The sequence below is a fragment of the Hermetia illucens genome, chromosome 2, assembly GCF_905115235.1.
Source record: "Hermetia illucens chromosome 2, iHerIll2.2.curated.20191125, whole genome shotgun sequence".
Taxonomy (NCBI): domain Eukaryota; kingdom Metazoa; phylum Arthropoda; class Insecta; order Diptera; family Stratiomyidae; genus Hermetia; species Hermetia illucens.
Genome location: NC_051850.1, coordinates 181,287,552 through 181,310,868, shown reverse-complemented (window position 1 = coordinate 181,310,868; position 23,317 = coordinate 181,287,552). Strand labels below are relative to the sequence as shown.

Here is a 23,317-nt window from a genome sequence, read left to right as displayed (position 1 = left end):
ATACACTCCTGGGAACGTGGGCGTGTTCAATACAGGAGAGCAACGTGTGAAATCAATTATTAATTGAAGTAAATACAAAGCATGGTAGTAGCGTAGTAAAGAAGACATGTTCTCTTTGACCGCTACGTTAATAAATAAGATGAGGCTGGACGACCGAACCTCAAAAGGTTATGGTGCGAGAATAAGCTCGTTAAAATAACATGAGAGTCCTGCCAATGGACTGCAACCTGGGTTGCGGTCTGCATCCTTTAGTAGGTGAATCGTCTAGCCTGCGGAAAATATTTTTAAATCATTAACGCCAGGTACAACTAAATTAAAAATTGCGAATGACAGGTAGACTGATAAGGGAGAAACAAATAGGGTGAGAAAACAACACTCGGGTAATTCAATTTTTGTAAATAGCTAAGGCCTTAGCCTTAGCTTTAGGAGTGGGCAAACGTTGAAAAGTTGTCCAATTTAGGTAGGTGGATAGCTCAGAATTTTGCAATACCGACCCTCTGAACTGCACCCTGGTGGCCTTAGACCTGCAAAGCCAATCGAAACCATGATAAAAAGAAACCTAGACGGTTAAGCCGCCAAAAAGGAAGTGGGGACAAACTAAATTAAACTGTGGGTAGTTAAAGTGAAGAAGTTATTTTGTAGCTAAACAAAAGAAACAAATACGGAAAGAGTTTTCTCTGATTCGCCAAAACAAGTAACAAATACTATATTTCAGGAACCAATTGTCACCTTCATCAGTGCACAGTCGCATGATAGAGAGAGAACCAAAAAAAAATCAGGGACAAACTCTTCCCTTCTTCAATGTACCCTCTTCTATCTGAAGAGAGCCAATTGATGAAAGGGACCGCTATTTCCAGAAATACTGTATTTCCGACTCTCCTCCAATAGTTATATATATATATGATGGTAGGACCCCTTGGTAGCTTATTGCCCGTTAACTACACCTACGCGACATTGCTCGCGATTACCTGAAATGCCCTTCAGCTTCGCCGTGTTGTCCCGAGACGCTTACACTTGTCCTCAACTCTTCTGCGCCAAGTGCCCTTGGACCGACTTATCTTGTAAGGAACGGGTGCCACCACATGGCGAAGCCTGCAATGCAATTGCCGTCCTTCCTTAATATCTGACCTTTCCACTGCCACTTCCGTCTTCTGATCATATCGTGTGCGAGTACCAAACCTGGGCGCCGATCAAGTTCATCGTTTGCGATAGTGTGAGGACAGTGTACTCCGATGATATGACGCAGACAGGTATTGACGAAAGCTTGGACCTTTCGAGTAACAGTGGAGTTCACCATCCATTTACTTATCCCATATAGCAACACAGAACAAACAAAACATTGCTAAGATAACTGCATTTCCAGATATTAGACAGGGTAGCATCCAGTTCGGTGCCACCGTCGCGGCAGAAACCACGCTTCCTAGATGTACAAATTGATTGACGCTTTCGATGCTCTGTCATTAAGACAGATAGGAAGAGTGCGATGGACCGTCAGACTGAAAACCTTGGATTTGTTCATTTTTATCTTCAGTCCAACTCTACTTGTCTCGCATTCCAATTCTGGAGCTATTTGGCTAAGGTCCATAACCCCATCAGAGAGCAAATAGATGTCATCTGTGTAGTCAAGGTGTCTGAGGAAAGATATCATGGCCCATTGAATTCCTCCACGTCCTTCGGACAAAGCATCATGAAGAACGTCACCGATAACAAGAAGATATAATATCGGCGACAGGATGCATCCCTGGCAAACTCCGCTTTGGCCCTGAAAATCCCCCGAGATTTTACCACCGCACAGTGGTGTGATATTTTGCTCAATTATATGCCACTCTGATAATAGCAATTAGTTTCTTCGGAATGCACCTCCCACGTAAAGCACTCTGGATACACTCCCTGTCCACACTCACGAACACGTTCTCGAAATCGATGAAGAGCAGGGGCAGCGTAGATCTGAATTTCTCGCACTGTTCCAAAACGATCCGTAGGGTGTTAGTGTGGTCAATGCAGGAGGATCCGGAGCGTAAACCAGCCTGGTCTCATCCGATTCGAGATGTTCTTTGATGCGTCCAAATGGATCCCCTTTTTTGGGGTCTTAATGATTATCCCCTCCTTCTACTCTCTGGGAAAGGTTTCGTATTTCCAAGATTTCCGTACGATTCCCTTTCCCTTTCCCTTTAACGTGGACCGGAATCTTGGGGTTTGAAATCTGTCAGAAAGTGATTGCCTGGTCAAGAGAACATACTTTGGGGTAGCTGTCGGAAACAACCCGACACCGCATTCGTGTCTGCTATCTTTTGGCTTTCCAGAGTACAAGAGCACATTGCCGCAAGAGGGAGAGGATTATTATCCATGGTATTACTTCGCTTAGACTCAGAATGTCCAGCTTATATCACGGGAATTCCCGCTCAAGTTGGAGAAGGCGAGGATTCAGAGAGCCTTCGCTACCGTTGCTAGTAGTGTTCCAATTTCCAGAGGTCGTAGCCATGAGGTCAGTCCGGCAAGCAGGGAATAATTTTAGTGCAGTCGAAAATGTCACGAACAAGAATTCACAAAGGGGAATCCTGATGGATTGCACGCTCGTTTGATATTCCCTTCAATATCAGTTGAAAACAAAGATAAGTCTTTGAGTTTGAATTTCCTTCCTAGTTTCCACTGTCTCTAGCTACAACTGAACAGTGGCAATGAAAATGCTCAAGTGTTTCGAACTCTTAGCCGCGTTTGAAAGAGGAACCTTCGGAGAATTTTGGGGACTATTCTGTAGCTTATAAAATGACGAACTTTATGGGCGGTACCACGACCGTTTGATTGTGGGCAAGTTTGTTCTAGCCCGGAAAGACGGCCAGCGCAATATCTAAGGTAGAAAAACAAGGCCCTACTTGGTATTGGGAACGCCAGTTTTTAAGGATTTCAAAATGGTTGATGGAGGTTTTTCAGCGCAGTCTCCAATATCGGCAATGTAAATTATAGAGTATCCCAAGCCTGGAAATTGTAGAGTATGTCGAACCCGGCGTGTAAAGCGTCACAAATCTCTCCAGCCTCATAATGTAAACGCCAAATCTTCTTCAATTGTTTACAGGTAGTGAGCCTTGCGATCTGAAGTCAGTCGCACTCGGGATAGATTCCTATCCCACGTACCCACCGTTCTTGGAGTGTTACAGCTTGGAGTAGAAAAGTTTCCAAAAATTACCAATTTTCTTCTGTACAATTTAATCAATCAAGTTCGGACAATTTAGAAAATTGGAGTTCTTCGTCTACGAGAAAATAGAGATTGATTTCAAATTGTATATGTTCGTCACCTCAACTGGCAATAAGTTAATCCCCATTATTCCCTAGATGACGAATACTGGCTCAACTGAGACACACCCTTAAGGCTGTCCTGTAGACTGCACTCAATTTATGGGTATTGCCTGATATTGAAATGCTCTTGTTCAAATTGGCCTCCTGGCAATAAATAGCCTACAAGTACACCTAGGTAGCCCCCCTTCCTCCACGTTTGGCATAATTCTTACAACAGTGGATGCATTGTCAGAAGCAGATTCTACCATCACTCCAAACTATTTGATGGTCGGCCCGCTAATTCGAATGCGGGCGTTATTTCATTTCCGGCACTTGTTAATGGGGAGCACTTTCATTTTTCCCTCCGGAAGGGTCATTGCGACGCTCGCGAACCCTGATTTTTTTGCATGAGTATAACCTAGCATTCTATCGATGCCTTACCACAACCAATGCTACATCATCGGCGTGGTTTCCTCCGGAACCGGAGAATTAAACACATCATTGTACATGATGTTCCACAGCAACGAGCTCAGTGCAAAGGCCTTTGGGACACCCGCGAAGGATATGTACTCCTGGGGTCCGCCATTAGTGTTATAATAAAGCCTTATTTCTGCTAAATACCTATCGACAATAGCAATGAAATATATGTAAGCACTGGACGGTGCAATGGGTCGCATGGAAAGCCCTTTCTGTGCGGATACATGCCCTAGAAGGTTAGTTTAGTCATACCTCTATTTGAAGGTTTGCTCGTCCACCACTTTTACAGAGCACCCAAAGGTTCTACTCGGCTTTGGGTATGCTGTTTCGCCTGCTGTATTAGTCTCTCCACAGTTTGAAGGTAATTGCCTGTTGATCGCTGTAGGTGTGGTCGTCGCTCACTTGCAGGGACCTACTATGTACTACTGGAGGGTTGACAAATGTCAGGTCTATGAATGAAGAAGACCCCTCTTTCAAGAAGTTGCTCATCAATTTCGTTGGCCAAAATCATGCACAAATTGGGCAAAAGCCGCTAATTGTTTCATTCTGCTCTTGCATCGAGAAAAAGGTTGCCTAACAGCGAGCCGAGGTTGTGACCCACACACCACTGTCACGGTTTCTATAGGGATCACTTATGATGGCTGCTTCATTCTTATCACTCATGAGATTCATAAGTGGCCTGCCTAAGGAAATCCTCATAGACTCTGCAGTGATTCAGTTTTATTTGAAGAAACGTCATTTTTTCAACGCAGTCAATCGTTTCCTAAATTCCGGTAATATGTATATGTATTACCTCAACCTGCTTTTCTTTACACAATAAGCATGTGAGGCCCTTATGGCACTCTTTTTAATATGAGCTTTCTACCCACACTTTTTTCTTGGTCTTGTCGATTAATGACGCTGGGAAGTATCCAAATATGAGATCCTTGAAACATCTCTTTAACGAAGTCTTTCTCTTAGTACAGGCAACCTAATTAATTTGAACTTCTCCGGCCGACAACAATTTCTGGAGCTACTTCCACTTGTAGTCGCATTGTAGTCATATGAGTGCTGCCAATGGCTTTTCGCAAATTGACAATAGACTCCTCGGCAAGTTCATCCAACTTGAATTTATTCTTTCAAGGCAATGCCGATTTCTCCTTTAGATGACACTTCGTTGAGATCTTTGTGCTGCAGATGGGCCCAAGTGATTTCTTAACTTGGGCGCGAAAACCATTAGTTTCGCTCAAGTTGGATTTGTTCAGCTAAAACATGAGTTCGCCTTTCTGGATCCTTAGGACCTTTCTGTGACACCTCCACTTTGATCTTTTACGTGGTGATCAGCTTTGACTTTTTTCAATATCTCCAGATATGATACATTGCCCTTGCTAGTGACTGCGCTAATTCAATATATTTGCTCTCTTCTTAGTCTGTTTGCCGTTTATGAGCAAACTTTGTCAACCATTTTTGGTTCCCTTTGATTTGGTTTCGATTGTCGACGCTCGTACTTCGGGCACATGCTTATGTGCTTCTATACTTTTAGTTCCCTTTTCGGCAATATTTACTTCTTCCTCTTCTGATCTATTTTAGATGAATCTAATAGCTTTCATCATATTTTCATCATCATCAACGGCGCAACAACCGATATCCGGTCTAGGCCTGCCTTAATAAGGAACTCCAGACATCCCGGTTTTGCGCCGAAGTCCACCAATTCGATATCCTTAAAAGCTGTCCGGCGTCCTGAACTACGCCATCGATCCATCTTAGGCAAGGTCTGCCTCGTCTTTTTTTTCTATCATAGATATTGCCCTTATAGACTTTCCGGGCTGGATCATCCTCATCCATACGGATTAAGTGACCCGCCCACCGTAACCTATTGAGCCGGATTTTATCCACAACCGGGCGGTCATGGTATCGCTCATAGATTTCGTTATTATGTAGGCTACGGAATCGTCCATCCTCATGTAGGGGGCCAAAAATTCTTCAGAGGATTCTTCTCTCGAACGCGGCCAAGAGTTCGCAATTTTTCTTGCTAAGAACTCAAGTTTCCGAGGAATACATGAGGACTGGCAAGGTCATAGTCTTGTACAGTAAGAGCTTTGACCCTATGGTGAGACGTTTCGAGCGGAACTGCCAACAGAGCCTACTTCAGGCTCTGTTGGCTGACAACAACAGTGCGCGGATTTCATCATCGTAGCTGTTGTCGGTTGTGATTTTCGACCCTAGATAGTAGAGATTGTCAACGGTCTCAAAATTGTATTCTCCTATCCTTATTCTTCTTCGTGTTTGACCAGCGCGGTTTGATGTTGCTTGTTGGTTCAGCCCAGAATAGGAACTGGTTTATGGTAGAAAAAGAAGACCCTACTTGGGATGGAGCAATGCCGTAGGCCTGGGCTCCAGACAGCCTTCAGGGATGTCAAATTGGTGGACCTCGGCGCAAAACCGGGATGCCTGGAGTTCCCTCCTAAGGCCGCCCTAGGCGGGATATCAGTTGTTGGGCCATTGATGATGATTACCTCCATAGTTTTTCACCCCACTCTCCAATATTGGCAATGTAAATTATAGAGTATGCTAAGGCTGGAAATTGTAGAGTATGTCGGGCCTGGCGTGTAAAGCGCCATAATCCTGTGCGCCCCTGACCCGAAATCTCTCCAGCCTCATCATGTAAATACCAAATCTGCTTCGATTGTTTGCAGGTGGTGAGCCTTGCAATCTGAAGTCAGTCACGTGATAAATTCCTATTCCTATCTCAGCTACTCTTGCAAGAGTTTGACGTAAAAAAATTTTCAAAAATTACTTATTCCCTTATTTCCAATTCAGTCAACTGTTTCCCCAGATTATGTACTTCATAAGTATGCACTAGATCTAGTCAGAAATTTCTGAAAGGTCCATCTAGGTTTCTAAGAGAGTACAGCTTGACCATTCAAGAGCTATAGACATAGACCACATGCCCCGTAGAGCTACCTTGAGACATAATGTCACGCGGCGGAGTTAACTCACTTTAGTAAGGTCTGCTTTTTTCGTGCGCGACGTTCATAACCGTGTCACCTCCCTGCAGTTTACCTTGGATCGATGCTATCATTGAGCTCTCCTCACCATACTGTATATGGTATCTGCGCCTTAGCTGAAGTTTCTTTTAGGTTCCACTTTCCGTCCTTAAATGTCGGACAGTGCAAAAATACGTGGTCTGGGTCTTCGGAAATTTCCTCGTAGTTTTGACAATTGGGCAAATTGGTGTTCTTCGTGTCCATGAAAGAAAGATTGACTTCAGATTGGCATCATATCGTCTGCACCCATATTGCCGATCTGAGAGGCTTCCTTGGGTCTTAACCACCGGGAGCAATCTATTCTAGATTACCCACTATGATATTTTCCCCCCAGAGGATGGTTCACTTGCGGGTTTAGCAGCTTTAGGCAACAGTATAAACTTTCGCCGCTTCCTCCTGGCAGGAAATATCCATTCGGACATGCACGCTTCGAATAACTCAGGATCATATCCGGTCTGAATATCATAGTTAAGAGCTCTGTTCGGTATGCTGTTTAGGCCTAAAGATTTGTTGTTGTCTATTCTGCTGAAAGTGTACAACACTCCCCTTCATGTTTACTACTGGAATTGACGTCACATTCAAGGATCTCTAAAAAGTGTCAGTGATCTGCGTGGAGGAGCGGCCTCTGTGTCGTCCCATCACAATTCTACAGGCGTTCTCCCATGGATTAATATCCGCTTCCAAACAAAGCTTCTTGAGGCATTCCCTCTTGCTTCGCTGAATGGCGAGCTAGAGTTTTTTTTTGTGGGCTTTATCATATGCATACTCTTTCGCTACTGATCTCGCCTACCGCTCTTTGAGCTGTTCATCTGGTTCAAAGACAGGCTGGTCAAGGGCTGGTCTGAACAGGCCAAGAATGTGCATCTTCTAGGCATAGACACATTACATGTTTTGACGATGCATTATGGCACATGGGGACCTCTTTCTGAGAGGCTATTCTAGTCGGTTCGTTGAACAACACCTCTATGAAGCTTTGCTCGTCCAATGCTTTTGCAGATCAGCCTGCAGAACACTCTCCTTAATTCCTTAATTATTTGGTAATTGCTATGGGTATAGTACTTGCCAACGCGCCAAGATGTACCACGCACCAGCACAGGTGCCAATGATCACGTCTACGATCGAAACAAATCCCCCCTTTCTAAAAGATATTTATATCATTTCCGATGGCCAGAACTACACTCAACTGGGCAAAAGCCTATAAGGGACTTCAGCCCCTTGCGTTATTCCTCAACTCTTTTTGTACCAAGCTATGTCAAGGGTAAATCCTTCGAATCAGGGCTTTGTTCTCCATAAGTCCCGACCGCAAAATTCCTTTCTTGTGGTCCTCCACCTTTGGCGTTCATTGACTTTCGCTGACCTTCCACAATCATTGGCATCGATGCGGATTTCAGAGTTGGCGAGCTTCTCCTGGGTGGGTCTTTCTTTTGGTCCTGAAGTACCTGTCGTACTCGGTGAATCTGAGCGCCTCCTTCTATTTTAGCCCGCGCACCAGGGATAAGCAAACACTTTGCCACGCACAGTTTGAGAAGGAAGTGCATGACCATATATTTACTCTCAAAAGATATACCCCTATTTGCTAACTGAGGTCGCTCCTAACGCGGATTTGTGGCAACTCTTGACAGGTCTAAAATAGTGTCTTTCAAAGTTTCTACAAGTCTCTTGAATGCGCGCTGGAAATTTCTATATCTTTATTCTGGTCTCAGTCACATCCGCTTAACTGATGAAATTAAACAACTTGTCTCCTTGTCCTCCTACAGTATCCTGTTTGTGCTCTGCACACTCCTTTGTTCCACTTGAAACACTAAGCGCCGATATACTTTTCTTGGCCGAGATCTATGTATGTCCGGGTCTTGTTTATTAAAAATTAAGATAATGTGGCTTTGTTTCCTTCTAGGGCCAATGAGCAACGTCCTGCACACCTTGGTCGGCTGCCGGAACTTAGCGGCGAATATGCCTGATGAAGCCACTTTAACATAGGCTGGACAGTGCCCTCCAAATGGGGAACCTTTTGTGAAAACCTTCTTTATTAAAAATTGACGTTCGTTCAGACTCCAGCGTTTTTCTTCACAGAAAGGAAAAAGGGAAGCCTCATGGCAGCATGACCAGGAACGAGGCTGCTGCCTGCGCATATGCCTTATGTTTCTATAAAAGGCATTTCTTGCTGGAGATATCTCTTGCTGGTTTCATCATCATCAGCTACCAGCTGGTCCCCATCTTCTACGAAGTTTCTCGCTATCCTTGCGTCTAATTTCTCTGAATATCGCCACACCTAGTAGTCTACGCCTATCTCTTCGCTCCCGAAGCGGAAAAACGCTATTTTCGCTATTTTAAGTGCAATTCGCCAGAAACTTTCCCAAAGTACATAGTATCCGGCCAATAGGGACCCGTTTACCGGTATCAAACTATTTGCATCCATAGCATTAGTTTTCCTGCTTTCCGCGGAGAGATATGGATATGGTTTTTCTGCCATGTCTTTCTCCTTACATTTCTGAAAGTAAGTAGTAATGCTGTAAAAGGTCCGGTTATAACCCGTATTTTCTTTTCTACCTGACTGCGCCGTAGCCTCCAAAAAGTAAGCTTTTCATCGATCCCCGTGAGGTAACAGGAACTCGGTAAAGCTTACAAAATTCGCTCCTTGGGCGTGGCATGATTGCTTAACATCGTGGGTAGATTATAGTCCTTAGGTCACTTCGTCAGTTTTTGGATACTTTTGGCATAATAATACACTGCTATAGGCTACCCCACCACAATAAGGTGGTATTTACTACGAAGGTGATGGTTTAACAAAACCAATTTCTCTTGAAAGTATTTATGTTCAGTAACTTAGCCAATAGTGGACCAAGGCAAATATGGAGGGGAAGTACAGGACTACAACTAAAGCTTATTTGGGTGAATCAAGCTTAACGAATTTTTCGTCCTAGTAAATAAGCAGCAATTAAGCGGGACCCTATGTAGTTACCCATCCAAAACTATGGAACTGCGGATCTTCCAGCCTAGCTCGAAAGTGTCAAGTTCCACGACTTTGCTTTAATTCAATCTTCGACATTTTTAACAAATTTTTCAAAGAGACAGCTGCTGAGAAAGTTCTGTGCTTTTTTCGCAGTCCATGTTGTCAGTCCATGTATCACCATCTTTGTTCCATCACCGCCAACCATGAATGGATAGATGGTTGGTCAAGCCTCCACCATCCATTCAGTTGCCCATAGCAGGCAACAGCAATATGCAAATTAAAATATTTCTTATAAGGAATTAAGGGAGGCATGAAACGTCAATACGAATCTAACCCCTACTTCAAGTGGAGATGAAAACGAAGCTGCTACTTTTTAATTCCTAAAACATTTTTCCTTCCCCACATGTTGCATTAGAATAAAATTTCCATATCCTTCCTATCGAAATTTTTCATTTCAAATGCAAAAAAAAACCACATTCCATTTCAGAGCGCGTCCAACGAAATTCGTCTCGAAAGGTATCATCCTGGCAATATGGCTCGCATCGATATCCTTCGCCATACCGATGGCTATAGCTCTTCGTGTTCAAACAATCACCGAGGAAATTCGACGTAAGTTGGTGAATATAATAAAGTGTTGTTTATGCATGCGAAATATCTTATTCGAATTCCAGGAGATAATGTAACGGCAAACTTCACCCGGCCCTTTTGTGAGTACAGCAATCTCACCAAGAACGAGATTCAAGCCTATCGATATTACCTAGTTGTCGTGCAGTACATCATACCATTTTGCATTATAAGCTTCGTCTACATCCAGATGTCCCTAAGGCTCTGGGGATCCAGGACTCCAGGCAATGCCCAGGACGCACGTGATCTGACTCTGTTGAAAAATAAGAAAAAGGTGACTTGAAAAATACCTTTATTTCGCTTAGACTTGAATTTTGAGAGGATTTTTTTTGGAAGATATTTTGCAGTCATACTAATATGCTAATATCCACCGGACTTGGGGACAGAATAAATAAAAAAAGTCCTCTTACGTTCGGTGAATATTTACGTGATTAGTCTGGCTGCAATGTCTATTCGGAATTTATTTACAAGACCCACTTTGCTGGATCTCGCGAGGATCTTCAGACGCAATTTATACATTAATCTGTTCTTGGCAATTCAGGTTATCAAGATGCTGATTATCGTCGTGGTTGTGTTTGGAATCTGCTGGCTCCCGCTGCAAACCTATAATATTATCCACGTAACCTGGCCCGAAATCAACGAGTATATTTACATTAACATAATTTGGTTCTTCTGCGACTGGCTCGCCATGAGCAATAGCTGCTACAACCCATTTATCTACGGAATTTATAATGTAAGTATCTGGTTCAGGTATCTTTATCACAACCAACTTTTTATCGAATTCGAAAAATATATTTGTTTATCGATTTAGAATTGAGTTTTATAACTTGCTGGGGCGAAAAACTTTTTATTCGGTTCAGGTTAGCTTTGTTATCTTAAATAAACGAAGAACTTATTTGTGCAATAATGAACACACGTTTATCGGTCATTTATTGTTGTTGGGTGCAATTAAAATCTTTTTCGAATCTGGAGAAGGTAGTAAAAATCACCAGGTTATGAGGCTATTTCGATTCATTTTTTGGATGTAATTTTTTCTGGAAGCGATAAGAGTAGAATGCCTGCTTTGATTCACTTACACGTATGGCTTTTATATGCCCATTATTCAGCTAGGTTCGTCATCACCATTGTTTAAGCGTTTTCACCGGATTTTCTCTAGCAGCCGCATCTTTGGAGCTAGCCCCATGAAACCCAGTCTGCCTGCGCATTTAACCTCTTCCGTCGTTACATCACATGCTATGCAAATGGCCTGTTTGGACATCACGAGATTCTTTTGTTCACAAAAGTTATATTGACCAATGAGCCTATCCTCCCTTTACCGAAGGTATACCAATATTGGCAAGCGCAAAGTCTAGCGTCAACAAGGCTTTTTTTATATTCTCTGCTTTCTACTTGCTTATGCAAGATACGGCATGTCACAGAGTTTCAGGTACCTTAGTCAGATTGGGTTAAACATCGCTATCTCTCTACTCCAGTTTGTCCTTCCTCAGTGTCAGTTTCCCACCGCGACTTCCTTTCCTGAGAATATACCTTTCTGGTAATGACAGAAAGAATATCTTCCTGCGTCTTCTGGATCTCCAAGAGGAGTTCTCGTGATTGTTATGCCATTGCTGTCCATACCTAGTGAACGGTCTTCCTTCGCTTTTTACATAATTTCAGCATAAGGATCACCTTGGGTGTCTATGCTCACTCTGCATTTGCTACGTTTTCGAACGTCAAACCCAGTTCGTCCATGATCTCATTGTCGGAACCGCTACGTTGGAGTAGTGATTGACGTTGCGATTCGTTAAGCAAACCAGTAGAACCTGTCCAGGGTATTACCCATCTTCTTAAGGCAATTTATCTTTATCTTTACTAGTACCATCTCTTCTCTGCCCTTCCTAGTGGAGCTTCTATCATTTTCAGTACCTAGTATCTTATCCATCTGAGAGGTTTGCAGGACCCTTTTTTACCTTTTTGTTCATGAAATTATCCATTGGTCGACCAAATAATCCGCTAAAACAGCGTTAGTATTCCCTCTAATGATAGTTTGTCTCTTGCTTCAAATTCAGGCATTTGGATTTACTGACGCCAGCTATAACAATCGCCACCTTTACGCCTCCGGCTTCCACTACGCATATAACAAACCCCATTCCTCTAGCCGTCATTGCCAATTTTGAGCAGCTCACCTACCATGAGCAGTTAACCACCGAAAATCGCGTAGTTTAGGGAGACAATCCTTTTTATATTGTATAAATAAACTAAATTCTCCTTTTTTCGGATTTCAGCAAAGTGGTGCGTTGAGTTCCGAATCTGGCCTCACCCGATCAATCACATCCTTGCTCGGGTCGCTAGCCAACAGAATTTGTTTTCAGACGCTACCTCACAAGACAAGCAAGACCAGTAAAACGTCATTTAACCTTCAAAATTGTTCTCATCATCGGATATCGTTTTACGGCCCCGATGATTATGGGATTATTCCCTTCTTCAGTGCCTACGCCTCTAGACTTATTCACTGCAATCCATGCGTCCTCTGAACAAGAAGACTATGAACAGGAGATTCAAATCCCAGCACATTCTTTCAAATTTTATGGAGACGAAAAAGTCTTGCACATGTTCGAATGCGGCGGGAATTGCGCGGCCAAAATTTCGCGCATAAGGGATGATGTCAGTGCCGTGTATATGATTCAGTGCATTGATGTACGCCCACGCGGTTGCGAGCACATTTGTTTTTTTTTGTCCAGGCCAGGATGTAGAATCTTTCAAAGACATCAACAGAAACCGCTTAATTGCATGATTTGCGGACGTACCTACTAAACCACTCCCTACGTGCCTACCTACTAGACCACACCCGTGCATCCTTCAACCCCTCACCCCGCGGAACTGTCGTTCAATATTACTTTACAGGGCTGGTTAGCAATTAAACTGTCATTCCTGCATGGTTGTTTGCTCGCCTTTTCCTCTCCGCTATACAAGGCTCTTTGGCACATTAGTCACGAATGACACTAGTTCCTGCCATTTGTCTTCTGACTGAAGTATACGCTCCACCAGAAGATGCATTCCGAGAATGTTGGCCCTTTACGCCGCCAAGCGATGCAATGGAATATTGCTATCAGTCTCCTCTGTGGGACATGAAGGTTTATGAGGGTTATATTTCTAAATTCGCCTCACAAACGCAGAGGGCATAGCCTTTTCAAAACTGATAACGCATGTTTCATTGTTTGCCTGACTAAGAAAGCTACTCGAAACACATGGTTTACTGGATGGCTGCTATAATATATGGTGTAGTGGCTCTTCTCCAGGAAAGCGGTCCCTGTCCAACGCATCTCTTGCAACGCTGCTACATCAGCCTTATATTGGGACAGCGTACCGACTAGCTGCTCAGCAGTATTCGGTCTGTGTTGTCGCTGCCGGGTTCATCGTTTTGAAATCCATCCTGCTTGAGGCTCCTTCCGTGGCTTCGTAACTTTGATTTTCCATGTAGGGTTGTCAGTCCTAACCACCAGGGGACCAGTTGGTATAATTTGCACCGTTTTTAGGCGCGGGAGACTCCCCTTCATCTTTCCTCGTTTGCAGCTTTTCGTTAAGAAAGAGTTCCCAGCTACCACCACGTGGAAGTGGAGATAGGGTTTGGTAGTAGAGCTGTTGGTGTTGATTCAATAGGCATTTCCTAGGTTTTATGCTCGATCATGAGTACCAATTCACTTTTCGCCTTGGGATCTATACTAACCTTTAACAGCCAGATCAACCGTTGATGAAATTAAATTCTTTACTGTTGCGGTCGAAGATGCAATTCACGGAAAAGCTGTAACGAGTCACGAACACCAGGTACCCAATCCTGCTTGGACCCTTTTGGGGAGCTGGACCTATCTTACTAGCCAATGTTGAATGCGTGTCCACCATCCGAGGCAGAGGATTAGACTCAATCAACGATCTGACCTACCTCAGTGCCTTGATGGCTCGAGGGATGGTCTGGCGGGTGACTGACCACCACACCTACAGTGACCACCAGGCCATTTTTCTCGAGATCAGAAACGGGGGAGCGACGGTCGAATGAGCAACAGAAGTAGAAAAAATAGGAGCGTTCGAGGAAAACATTTTACAGGCGGCTTTACAAGGAGGGAACAGTGCTGGGAAAAGTGAGCAAGTTATGTTGGCTGGTAACTGAGGCATGTGACTCTACAATGCCGAGATCGAAGTTCCACCACAGAGGGAATCAAACTACTGGTGGAACCAACAAATCCCGCTGTTGAAAGCATCCTGTCTGCGAGTGAGGAGGCTTTGGCAAAAGACAAGGGGAAAGCCAGAACATTGACAGTCAGAGAAAGAATACCGTGATCTTCGAAGTAGCCTTAAAAAGGCTATACGGAAAAGAAAGCGGAATTGCTGCAAGCAGTTGTGTGTAGAGATAAATACGAACCCATGGGGGGCTGCCTGCAAGTTTGTAATGAACAAGATTCGTGAACAAAAATCACCCCAAGTGACGTGCCCGCGACTCCTGTTCAAAATAACCGGAGTCCTTTTTCCGCAACAGGATGAAAGCGGACCTCAGCCAGCGGTACAACAGGACGTCTTCTCAATCCCCGATTGACTGAGAAGGAACTTCGAGAGATTTGTGCACGAATTGGGGATAATAAGGCTCCAGAGTTGGATGGAATTCCGAACAGAGCCCTGAAGTTGGCTTCTAAAATCTATCCTGGAAGGTCCATAAGCACATTTGAATCGTGCATGTTGGAAGGATTATTCCCCGCTATATGAAAAAGGCAGAGATTGGTTCTGTTACCAAAGAGCTAAAAACGACCTGGCGCACCCTCTTCATATCGCCCTATCTATCTTTTAGACACTATGGGGAATATGTTGGAGAAAGTGATATACAACAGGCTGTTTTCGTTCATCGAGCTAGCGAGTAATCTATCGGAACGCCGTATGAAATTCGCAGAGTACGGTCCACTGGTGATGCAATAGCAATCGAGAGTTACCTCTCAGATAACCTCTTTGATACGAGACAGACAACGGGCCGAAGGAATATATTGTGACAACGGGTATTCTCCAAGTCTGCGTACTGGGGCTCCTGCTGTTGAACATAATGTATGACGGAGTGCTCAGCCTTTACGTACCAAAGGTTTGGTTTTGCAGACGACTTTAATGGTAGTAGTTGGGGAAACAGCCCCAGGACGTGGAACTTTATGTAAGTAAAGCCACTCATGCTATCAATGCATAGGTCCAATTGGTGAAACTAAACCTGGCGGAAGATAAGAAGAATTCATCCTGCTATACGCGGTTCCTGTTTTTGCTTGTGCACTGAATAACACAGTGAACCCGGGAAGGCTAAGCTCGTCATACCGGCCCATCGCGCTAAGTGTGCAATAGGACAGTATCCAGTGAAACAGTGTGTGCCATCGCGAGGTTGATTCCCTTGGATTTTCTAGCGAATAAGGCATACTATTATCACCGGAGATGGAGGGCGAATCCACCTAAAGTGACTGTGGGCTTCCGGGAAGGCAGAAACGGTGGGATAATTCTGGAAAGGACCGCTAGACCCATACACTGATCCCGTGTTTTGAAATTTGGGCTGATTGGAAGCATTGAGAGTTGAATTACCTCCTAACATAGTTCCTTACGGGACACGGTGGATACATCTAAGTTGCCGATGAGCCGCGCAGTCCATCTGCCTCTAGTTTCATTTTGCCAAGAGAGCTGCCACTCGTCTAGAGTGTGTTGCCGTTCTTCGCAAGTAACCACCTCCCTTGCGCTTGTTTATGACCTGACGCTCTCTAGCAAGGGCTACGGGAATAACTCCCGCGATTACCATCACGGCCGATTCAGAGACAGTGCGGTATGCAGACGCCACCCGTAAAGCTCCCCGTCTCTGTACTTGCGCGAGGCGTTTACGATATACCTCCTTTTTAATAGCGCCAGCCCATATCTCTGCGCCGTAGAGCAGGATAGACTGCGTTGAGCTCATCAGGAGACGTCGCCTACTAGACGTAGGACCCCCAATGTTTGCCATTAGCCTACTTAACGCCGAAACTCCAGCCGCAGCCTTGTTCGCTGCTGCTTGGATTTGCTCAGAAAAGCTCATCTTTGAGTCAAGAGTCAACCCGAGGTACTTCATCGCTGATTTTGACTCGATTATCGACTCGCCGAACGATATGGGACGCAGGGTCGGAATTCTCTTCTTAGTCAGGATGACTTCTTCGGTTTTTTTCAGTGCGAGGTTGAAACCATGAGTAGTCATCCATCCGCTTACCCGTCGCATCAACATGCCGAGTTCGACAGTTCGTCCTGCAACAACAATTCGACTCATTGGGACCGTACACAAAGTCCCTAGCGACGAATGGTGGACAGCTGCATGCGAGAATGGACCCTCTGGTGTGACGCTGATGATGGTTCTTTGCAATATTATCTCTGCGGGTGTCAACAGGGCTCCGAACTGGACCCACTTTTGTGGAATCATGTTCAGTGATACTTAATCTTCCAGTTTTGGAGGAGGTTACGGTGGTGGGTGACAAAAAAGATGCTGAATGTAGGAAATCCGCCGCAAAACTGATGGCTACTTGTTGCTGGGATGGTAAGTTCCATCTTGCTGTATGTAGTAGTGCCAGTTCGGGGAAAAGCGCTTAATATTTTGTGTATTGCACATAAATTAAGTGCGGTCTACAGAAGAACTGCTCTAAAGGTATGTTCTGCCTTCCGGACCTTCGGTCGTTCGTCATCCCGGGATTGGTGCCGACTGATATCATGGTAGACGCCATGACAAATGTAACAATAATAATAATAACATAAAGTCCATCCAGTAAAAAAGCTAAAAGGGAGACATCTATTACTATATGGCAACAGCGATGGGACCACTAAAAATGGGTCGTTGGACAAACAGGTTTATCCCTATCATCAGGGAGTGACGGGCGAGAAAAATGGGGAGATAAGTTATAATCTCATCTATTTTCACGCCGGTCATGGAGGATACTCGCAATGCCAGTAAATTGGATACCTCACGTGATTGTCTGAACTGCAATGGAGTCTGGAGGTGGTTCATACGACACCATTCAATCCTTGACCAAGCAATTTATAAGAGTATTCCCTTGGACCATGTCCATCTCTGTTTGCCTGACGATGGTCACGAATGTTAGCATGTTCCCTATTCTAACCTATTGGTAATGATAAATTCAAGAAGATACTCACCTGGTATCGCTGTTTTTCCCGATCTCATAATGGGTGTTTCAACCAAAAATAAGTGGTAGCGCCTTCCTCTCATAAGACTTCACTAGTTTAACGACTAATTCCTATGCGAATTGGGTGTCGTATTTTGGGAAGTAGTCTGATGTCACGACTGCTTTGCTTCCTTTTCTCAGACTATGAACCCGCCCACGGTTCGCCCAAAGTTTTTGAATTAACACTTGTTCTTGGAAAGTACCCTTGCTATTACTATAAATACAGCTTCTGCCTTGTGGAGGTTTCCCTGGGCTATCTTAGCATTGGCTATTTGCTCCATTAGTGCTTGAAGTTCTTCTTCAATATCGAAATATTGTCCTGTTCCTCTGACTGGACACCTCCCTGTATCTCGCTGTTTATCATAAACCCTAGAAAATAAAGATGAAAGTTGTTTAACTTCTCCTTCCCAATGGGCAGAAGGTCTACTTCTCTGCTCGATTCTTCCCTTTCGGCTTCTATGATCTTCACGGTTCTTTCGAACATCTCGGTAGACTGTTCAACCGATGTCCTCTCCGAACATCTTTCCTCCGTTTACTCTTGTGCACATGTACCAGAATGCTACTGGATCTACAGTTGGTGAAGTGTTTACGGCGTTAATTGTCTCATGGGATCTAAGCAACCGATCCCCCCATCTAAAGACTCTCAACAACCTTGTAGGTTGACTCTTATTGTGACCGACTGAGGGGTCCAGAAGCTCTCTGCACTAGCCTAACTAACACCAAGCTTCCTGGCTTCTACCTTTGGCCCTGACCTACCCCAGATCTCCTACCTTCCTCTTGTGAGTTGTTCTCCGCTGCCCTCCTTTTCTCCGGTTCTGTTGTTAAAGGCTAAGTTCAACCTTGAGCCTTGTTAAGACCTTTTCCATTTCTAGATCATTCCTAGGTAAATATTGAGCCTGGCTCCACTGCCTGATTCCCCAACTTGTTCCATCTTGGTTGTAGTCACCTGGTTATCAGTATTGAGGAGATATACCTTCGCCTGATGGACCCGTCTGTGCGTGGTATGGGGTCCGACTATTCTCAGAAGTGTAGGCGCTAAGAGACCCTAAGTTGGTGCTAATTACTTCCTAAATATTCGTGTACTACAGCCAGTAAGATGAATACTCAGATGTTTGGAGTATTCCTTTCTGAAATTGACATTACGTTTGCCACAGCCCGGAGAAATCTGGTAGGGAGGGGAGTCAAAATGTCCAGAACACCAAATATTATTTTCAGAAAATATTCAAGCAAAAAAATTACACAATACTATCTACTATAAAAAAAATCGTAATCTTACAATGCTAAGGATTCCATAATCCTTTTCAAGAACGTTAATCATGTCATTTCCTATGCTTCCGAAATCAGCTTAATAAACTTTTGTCTGGCCCAATTTCACCGACTTGATAGAATACTTAATGACTCAGGAGAGAGGGAAGCTGGGAGTAAAAACTGACAGAAATCTCAGTGGATTGAAATTATGTTCAACCAAAAATATTCGATAATAGCATTTTGTTCGTATGATTCCGAAACTCGTCGCTTCAACGGATATTACCTGACAGAGCCACTAAGCTCCTCAGATATGACTTATTCAGTTTAAGATCCTTCGGTTTGATTTTACCTCGGCTTCAGCCTGCTAATAACATTGACATTGCGATTGAATTACCGCACAGGATACGATGAAGAAATCACTTTTGGGTTTGATAAAAATAGAAAGTGGAATGTTGCACTCCGGGATCAGAAAAAGGACTTGCGACGGCTATCGATTTTCACAACGCTTAAAAATCATTTTCAATATAGCCAAATTCTTTGCTGACAGAATTTCATATCCTTCGCTTCACTGTAGGAGGCAACATTCCTGTCTAGTCGATAAAATCACTTCGAGGCAAATGTCTGACGTCTGACCCGAGTGATTATGTTATAAAACTGACAGGAATATTCAGAATCGTCCTCAGACTTGAAATTTAGTGTATGACGCTTGCAGGGATCGTAGTGGGAGGAGAAGAACAAAATGAACAGAATACACACATTAATGCAAAACTCTGGCAAATTAAATCATTTCTCACCTATTTTCTCTTCTTTAGCTCATATCTTGCCTCCTAGTTGGAGCAAACCATCAAGGACTATAACGTGTCCGATAGTAAGCAATGTGTCCATTTTACGGGCTCCTGCAAAATGCAATATTCAATATTTGTTTTTCGTCCCCTTCTCAAATCTGGATCCTTCGTTTCATATATTTTTGTGACAGTTGGAATTTTGTAATTTATATTTGATACCGACCGGCAGTTCAGGGTTTAAATCCATTTAAAGTTTTCGCCCCACCTGGGATGGGAAAGTCCCGAAAATTGTGAAACAATCGTTTATATTCCATTTCAAGCTAACACGAAACAATTTCCCATTGAGGACTTTTATTTTTCATTTCGAATTCGATATTCGTTTGAATAGAACCTAATTCATTTTACTGTACTTTTTGTTTTTCCTTTGCTTTTTTCCGACTATTTCCAGGAAAAATTCAAACGTGAGCTAAATCGTCGATTTTCCTTTTGCTTTTGTCGCTTTAGCGGGCAGGATGCCGCGGACCGAACAATGTCCGTTTACACGCGAGCTAGCTCAATTCGTTCCAACTATACCAACTCGTCGAATCGCTACAGGAACAATGCGTTGATATTGCAACAGCGGAACTCGGCCAATGCAAAAATGGCTGCAGCAGCCCCGGCCGCAGCGGAAGGATACAACGTGATTACGGCGGACATGGACAATCAAAGGAGCGCCAGTGTGATGAACAACAATCGACTTTTATGCAACGGCGACAAAATGATGTCATGGGCCGATCAGGATCTGCTACACGTTAACGGGGACGTCCCGGAAGGCAGACGGGAGCATGAGGTCCCCTCAACCGTTCTGGCGAGAGACTGCATCTGTAACCCTATTGGGGTGGATGAGTGGAATCAGACTATATACGAGAAGCAGTGTATGCTGAAGCAGAACGGCACGCAAGCGAGAACGATTCTTCGAACTGGAGCCCGCAATGGGACCAGTATCCTGCGAAACAAAAGGGAGAATGCCCGGGGAACGACCGGGGACAGGTTCAGGTTTTTCAGGTTTCCCAGAAGACACACGAATCAGCCGAGTGTAAACAGTCCTCGCGAAATGAACGAATACTGTGTACTGAGGAGGGAGGCGACGCGCTCCTCAAGGACTCGTGACTCCAAATCTAGCGTGACATTTAATAATATGTGATCTGTGATTTACTACTGATGCTAGGCTTCTAATTATATGTAATTTATTGTAAAAAGCTAGGTAACAAATATATCCTTACAATTGGTAGTCGAAATTTCTAAGCACAAATTGAATGGAAAGTGATTTGTATATTCGTACTTTTGCGCCTCAAATCTAGTTAAGGTAACTTATTAAGGTTTTATTTCTCTGTCAGTATTATTTTTAGATTTAAGGACAACATGTAAATGTACTCGCCAAAAACTCAATAAAGTCACGATAAAAATTGAGGAAAGAGTGCAATTGAGAACAGAAGTCTATTTCCAGGAATTATCCTTTGGGCGGGCTATTAAAATCATTTCACTTTTTATCTCCGTGGGGGGATGGATTTGAATGGTGAGTATGTGTGTTGACGGGTTAAAAGGAGGTGCCTATTTGTTTTTGACAATGGTAATCGATATATGCGTGTAGGCCATGTCGACTCCAAAACATTGTCTCGTGTGGTAAAGCATATCGAGGTCAGCCCTAGATACCACCACGATTTTCTTCAGATTTTAGGTTGGGTAGTTTCTGAGAATGGATTCTCCAAATAATTGACAGGGACCACCACGCTCTCTTCCTTTACAAGAAATGTCAAAACTAATCTCTGCTTCGAAAAATGCTAATCGAGACCTTTTATTTGATACCCCATATGACTATATTCGCTGAATAAAATTTTACACCCCCATTTTCATGAACACCCCCCTTAAAGTCAACATAGAATGGTGCTACACACTGCATGCAAGGGAATTCACCTTTTTGTGGAGGCGCTGCGGTGTGTGATCGACTTAGCGGAAATACGACGGAGCTCCACACCAAAATCGCAGCACAACTCACCACGGCTAAGCAACCCAGAACACACCCACCTGAACAACTCGCCTTCTTGTCAGTATCAGGATGAAAGCCATGAGGTCGGTATAGGAACCGGTCTTTTGACATTCTGCAGCAAGTCGCTGACCACACCGGTCAATTTGAATTGAATTAATTAATTAAACTATCCATCCCACCTCCTTTCACAATCGAGCCAAATGGCAAAACCGATCACGACGAGCCGACCCCGCTTGTCAACGGGACAAAGGCTGAAGAAAAAGAAGAATAAATTAATTTACTAAAATTGGTGACCCCGATAAAAATTTCAGGAATACTCCCCCACGCAATTCCCGCTTTTCTCAATAAAACAAAAGTGGTTGCGACTTGTTGAGGAATGAGAAATGAAGCTATTCTGACCAGCGTCTCAGTCCCTTACCAGTCATTCCCACATTTCTTTGGTTGCCGTTTTTCAACCTGCATTCGCCTTGAAACGGATTTGATGTCGACTTTCGACCAGTTTTGATGCTTATAAAAGAATAGAAGTGCATAATTCAGCGAGGAAGGAAATCGGAACCCCAAATCCGAAAAGTCGGCCATTAATAAACTGCAAACCCTTTTCAGGAGCCAATACGCGAGCTACAAGTACATCGGAGGGACTCCTGCCGGTCATTCAAGAGCTCCCCCCCTCCTCCACTGTCACAATGGTAGTACGGGTGCAACCCTTTTGGTGGCGTGATTTAGAGATCTGATTCCGCCAGTTGGAGGCGGAGTTCGCGCTCACGGGCATTACTACAAACATAACGCGATTTAATCACGCAAAGGAGTCGCTTACGTGCTCGAAGAGTGTTTCTGCACGAAGTTGAGGGGCAAGTGACTGTCGTTAAGTGAGTCAGTAAAGCTGAATCACTTGCTAACGGAGCTCATCAAGCTAACTGCTGCGTGAGATGATGCAGTTGAACGGCGATAAGGTCGGGGTTGATATTCTGAAGTCTCTATGGTTTCAGCAACCCTCGAAGAGCATCCGAACCATCTTGGTCTGTGCGGTCTCTAGATCTTTGGAGGTGGAACACCGTTGACAAAATCCACGAGGTGCAAGCGCGGGCTGTAGTCAGTGAAGTGTCACGGGAGACTACGTCCCAAATTTCGGAGCTTCAGCAAATGGTGGCAACCATCATGACTACCGTCTCTGAGCTAGCGGCAACAGTAGAAGCATTCGGGAGGTGGTTGTCGAACTTGTTCGCGGTTCATCAACCGAAATGGGCTATCGAGTAGTCGTGCGTCGGCGGCCTCACCGAGTCCTGAAATTTGCTGGTATCACCTGATCTTTGCCGACAAAGTAAAGATGTGTACTATAATAGCATGTGCATGTTCTCGACATCAAAAAACTGAACTTGTTGAGAGCTCCGGCGGCAGGTGCGCAGAACGCAGCTTAAAGCTGCCTATCAATCTATGATCCTTTGAACAAGTTTCATTACCTAATAGACACAGATGCAAACGTTTCGGTCCTCCCTTTATCGTGGAATCATGAGCTGATTCCGCACCAACTCAAACTAGCAGCGGAAAACTCCTCAACCATACACACTTAAGGCTACAGGCAAGGGGATGTAAGTCTGGGACTTCAACGAAAGTTTCAGTTTTGTTATTACGGGCATCAGCAGTCCCATATTAGGCGTAGACTTTCTAGGCCACTATGGATTGCTAATGGACCTGTAGAATAGGTCCCTTATTGACCCTGTAAC

General features: G+C 44.1%; 1 protein-coding gene across 1 annotated transcript in view; it reads left to right on the top strand.

Moving 5' to 3' along the window:
• The window catches only part of LOC119649915 (prolactin-releasing peptide receptor), a 214,270-nt gene extending 193,273 nt beyond the window's left edge, over positions 1-20,997 (top strand). The window contains exons 7-10 of the mRNA XM_038052317.1: positions 10,214-10,335; positions 10,398-10,624; positions 10,892-11,083; positions 20,019-20,997. Of these exons, the coding sequence (XP_037908245.1) occupies positions 10,214-10,335; positions 10,398-10,624; positions 10,892-11,083; positions 20,019-20,753 (1,276 nt within the window). The 3' untranslated portion in view covers positions 20,754-20,997. The remainder of the gene's footprint in view (positions 1-10,213; positions 10,336-10,397; positions 10,625-10,891; positions 11,084-20,018) is intronic.
• Positions 20,998-23,317: the final 2,320 nt, after the last annotated feature.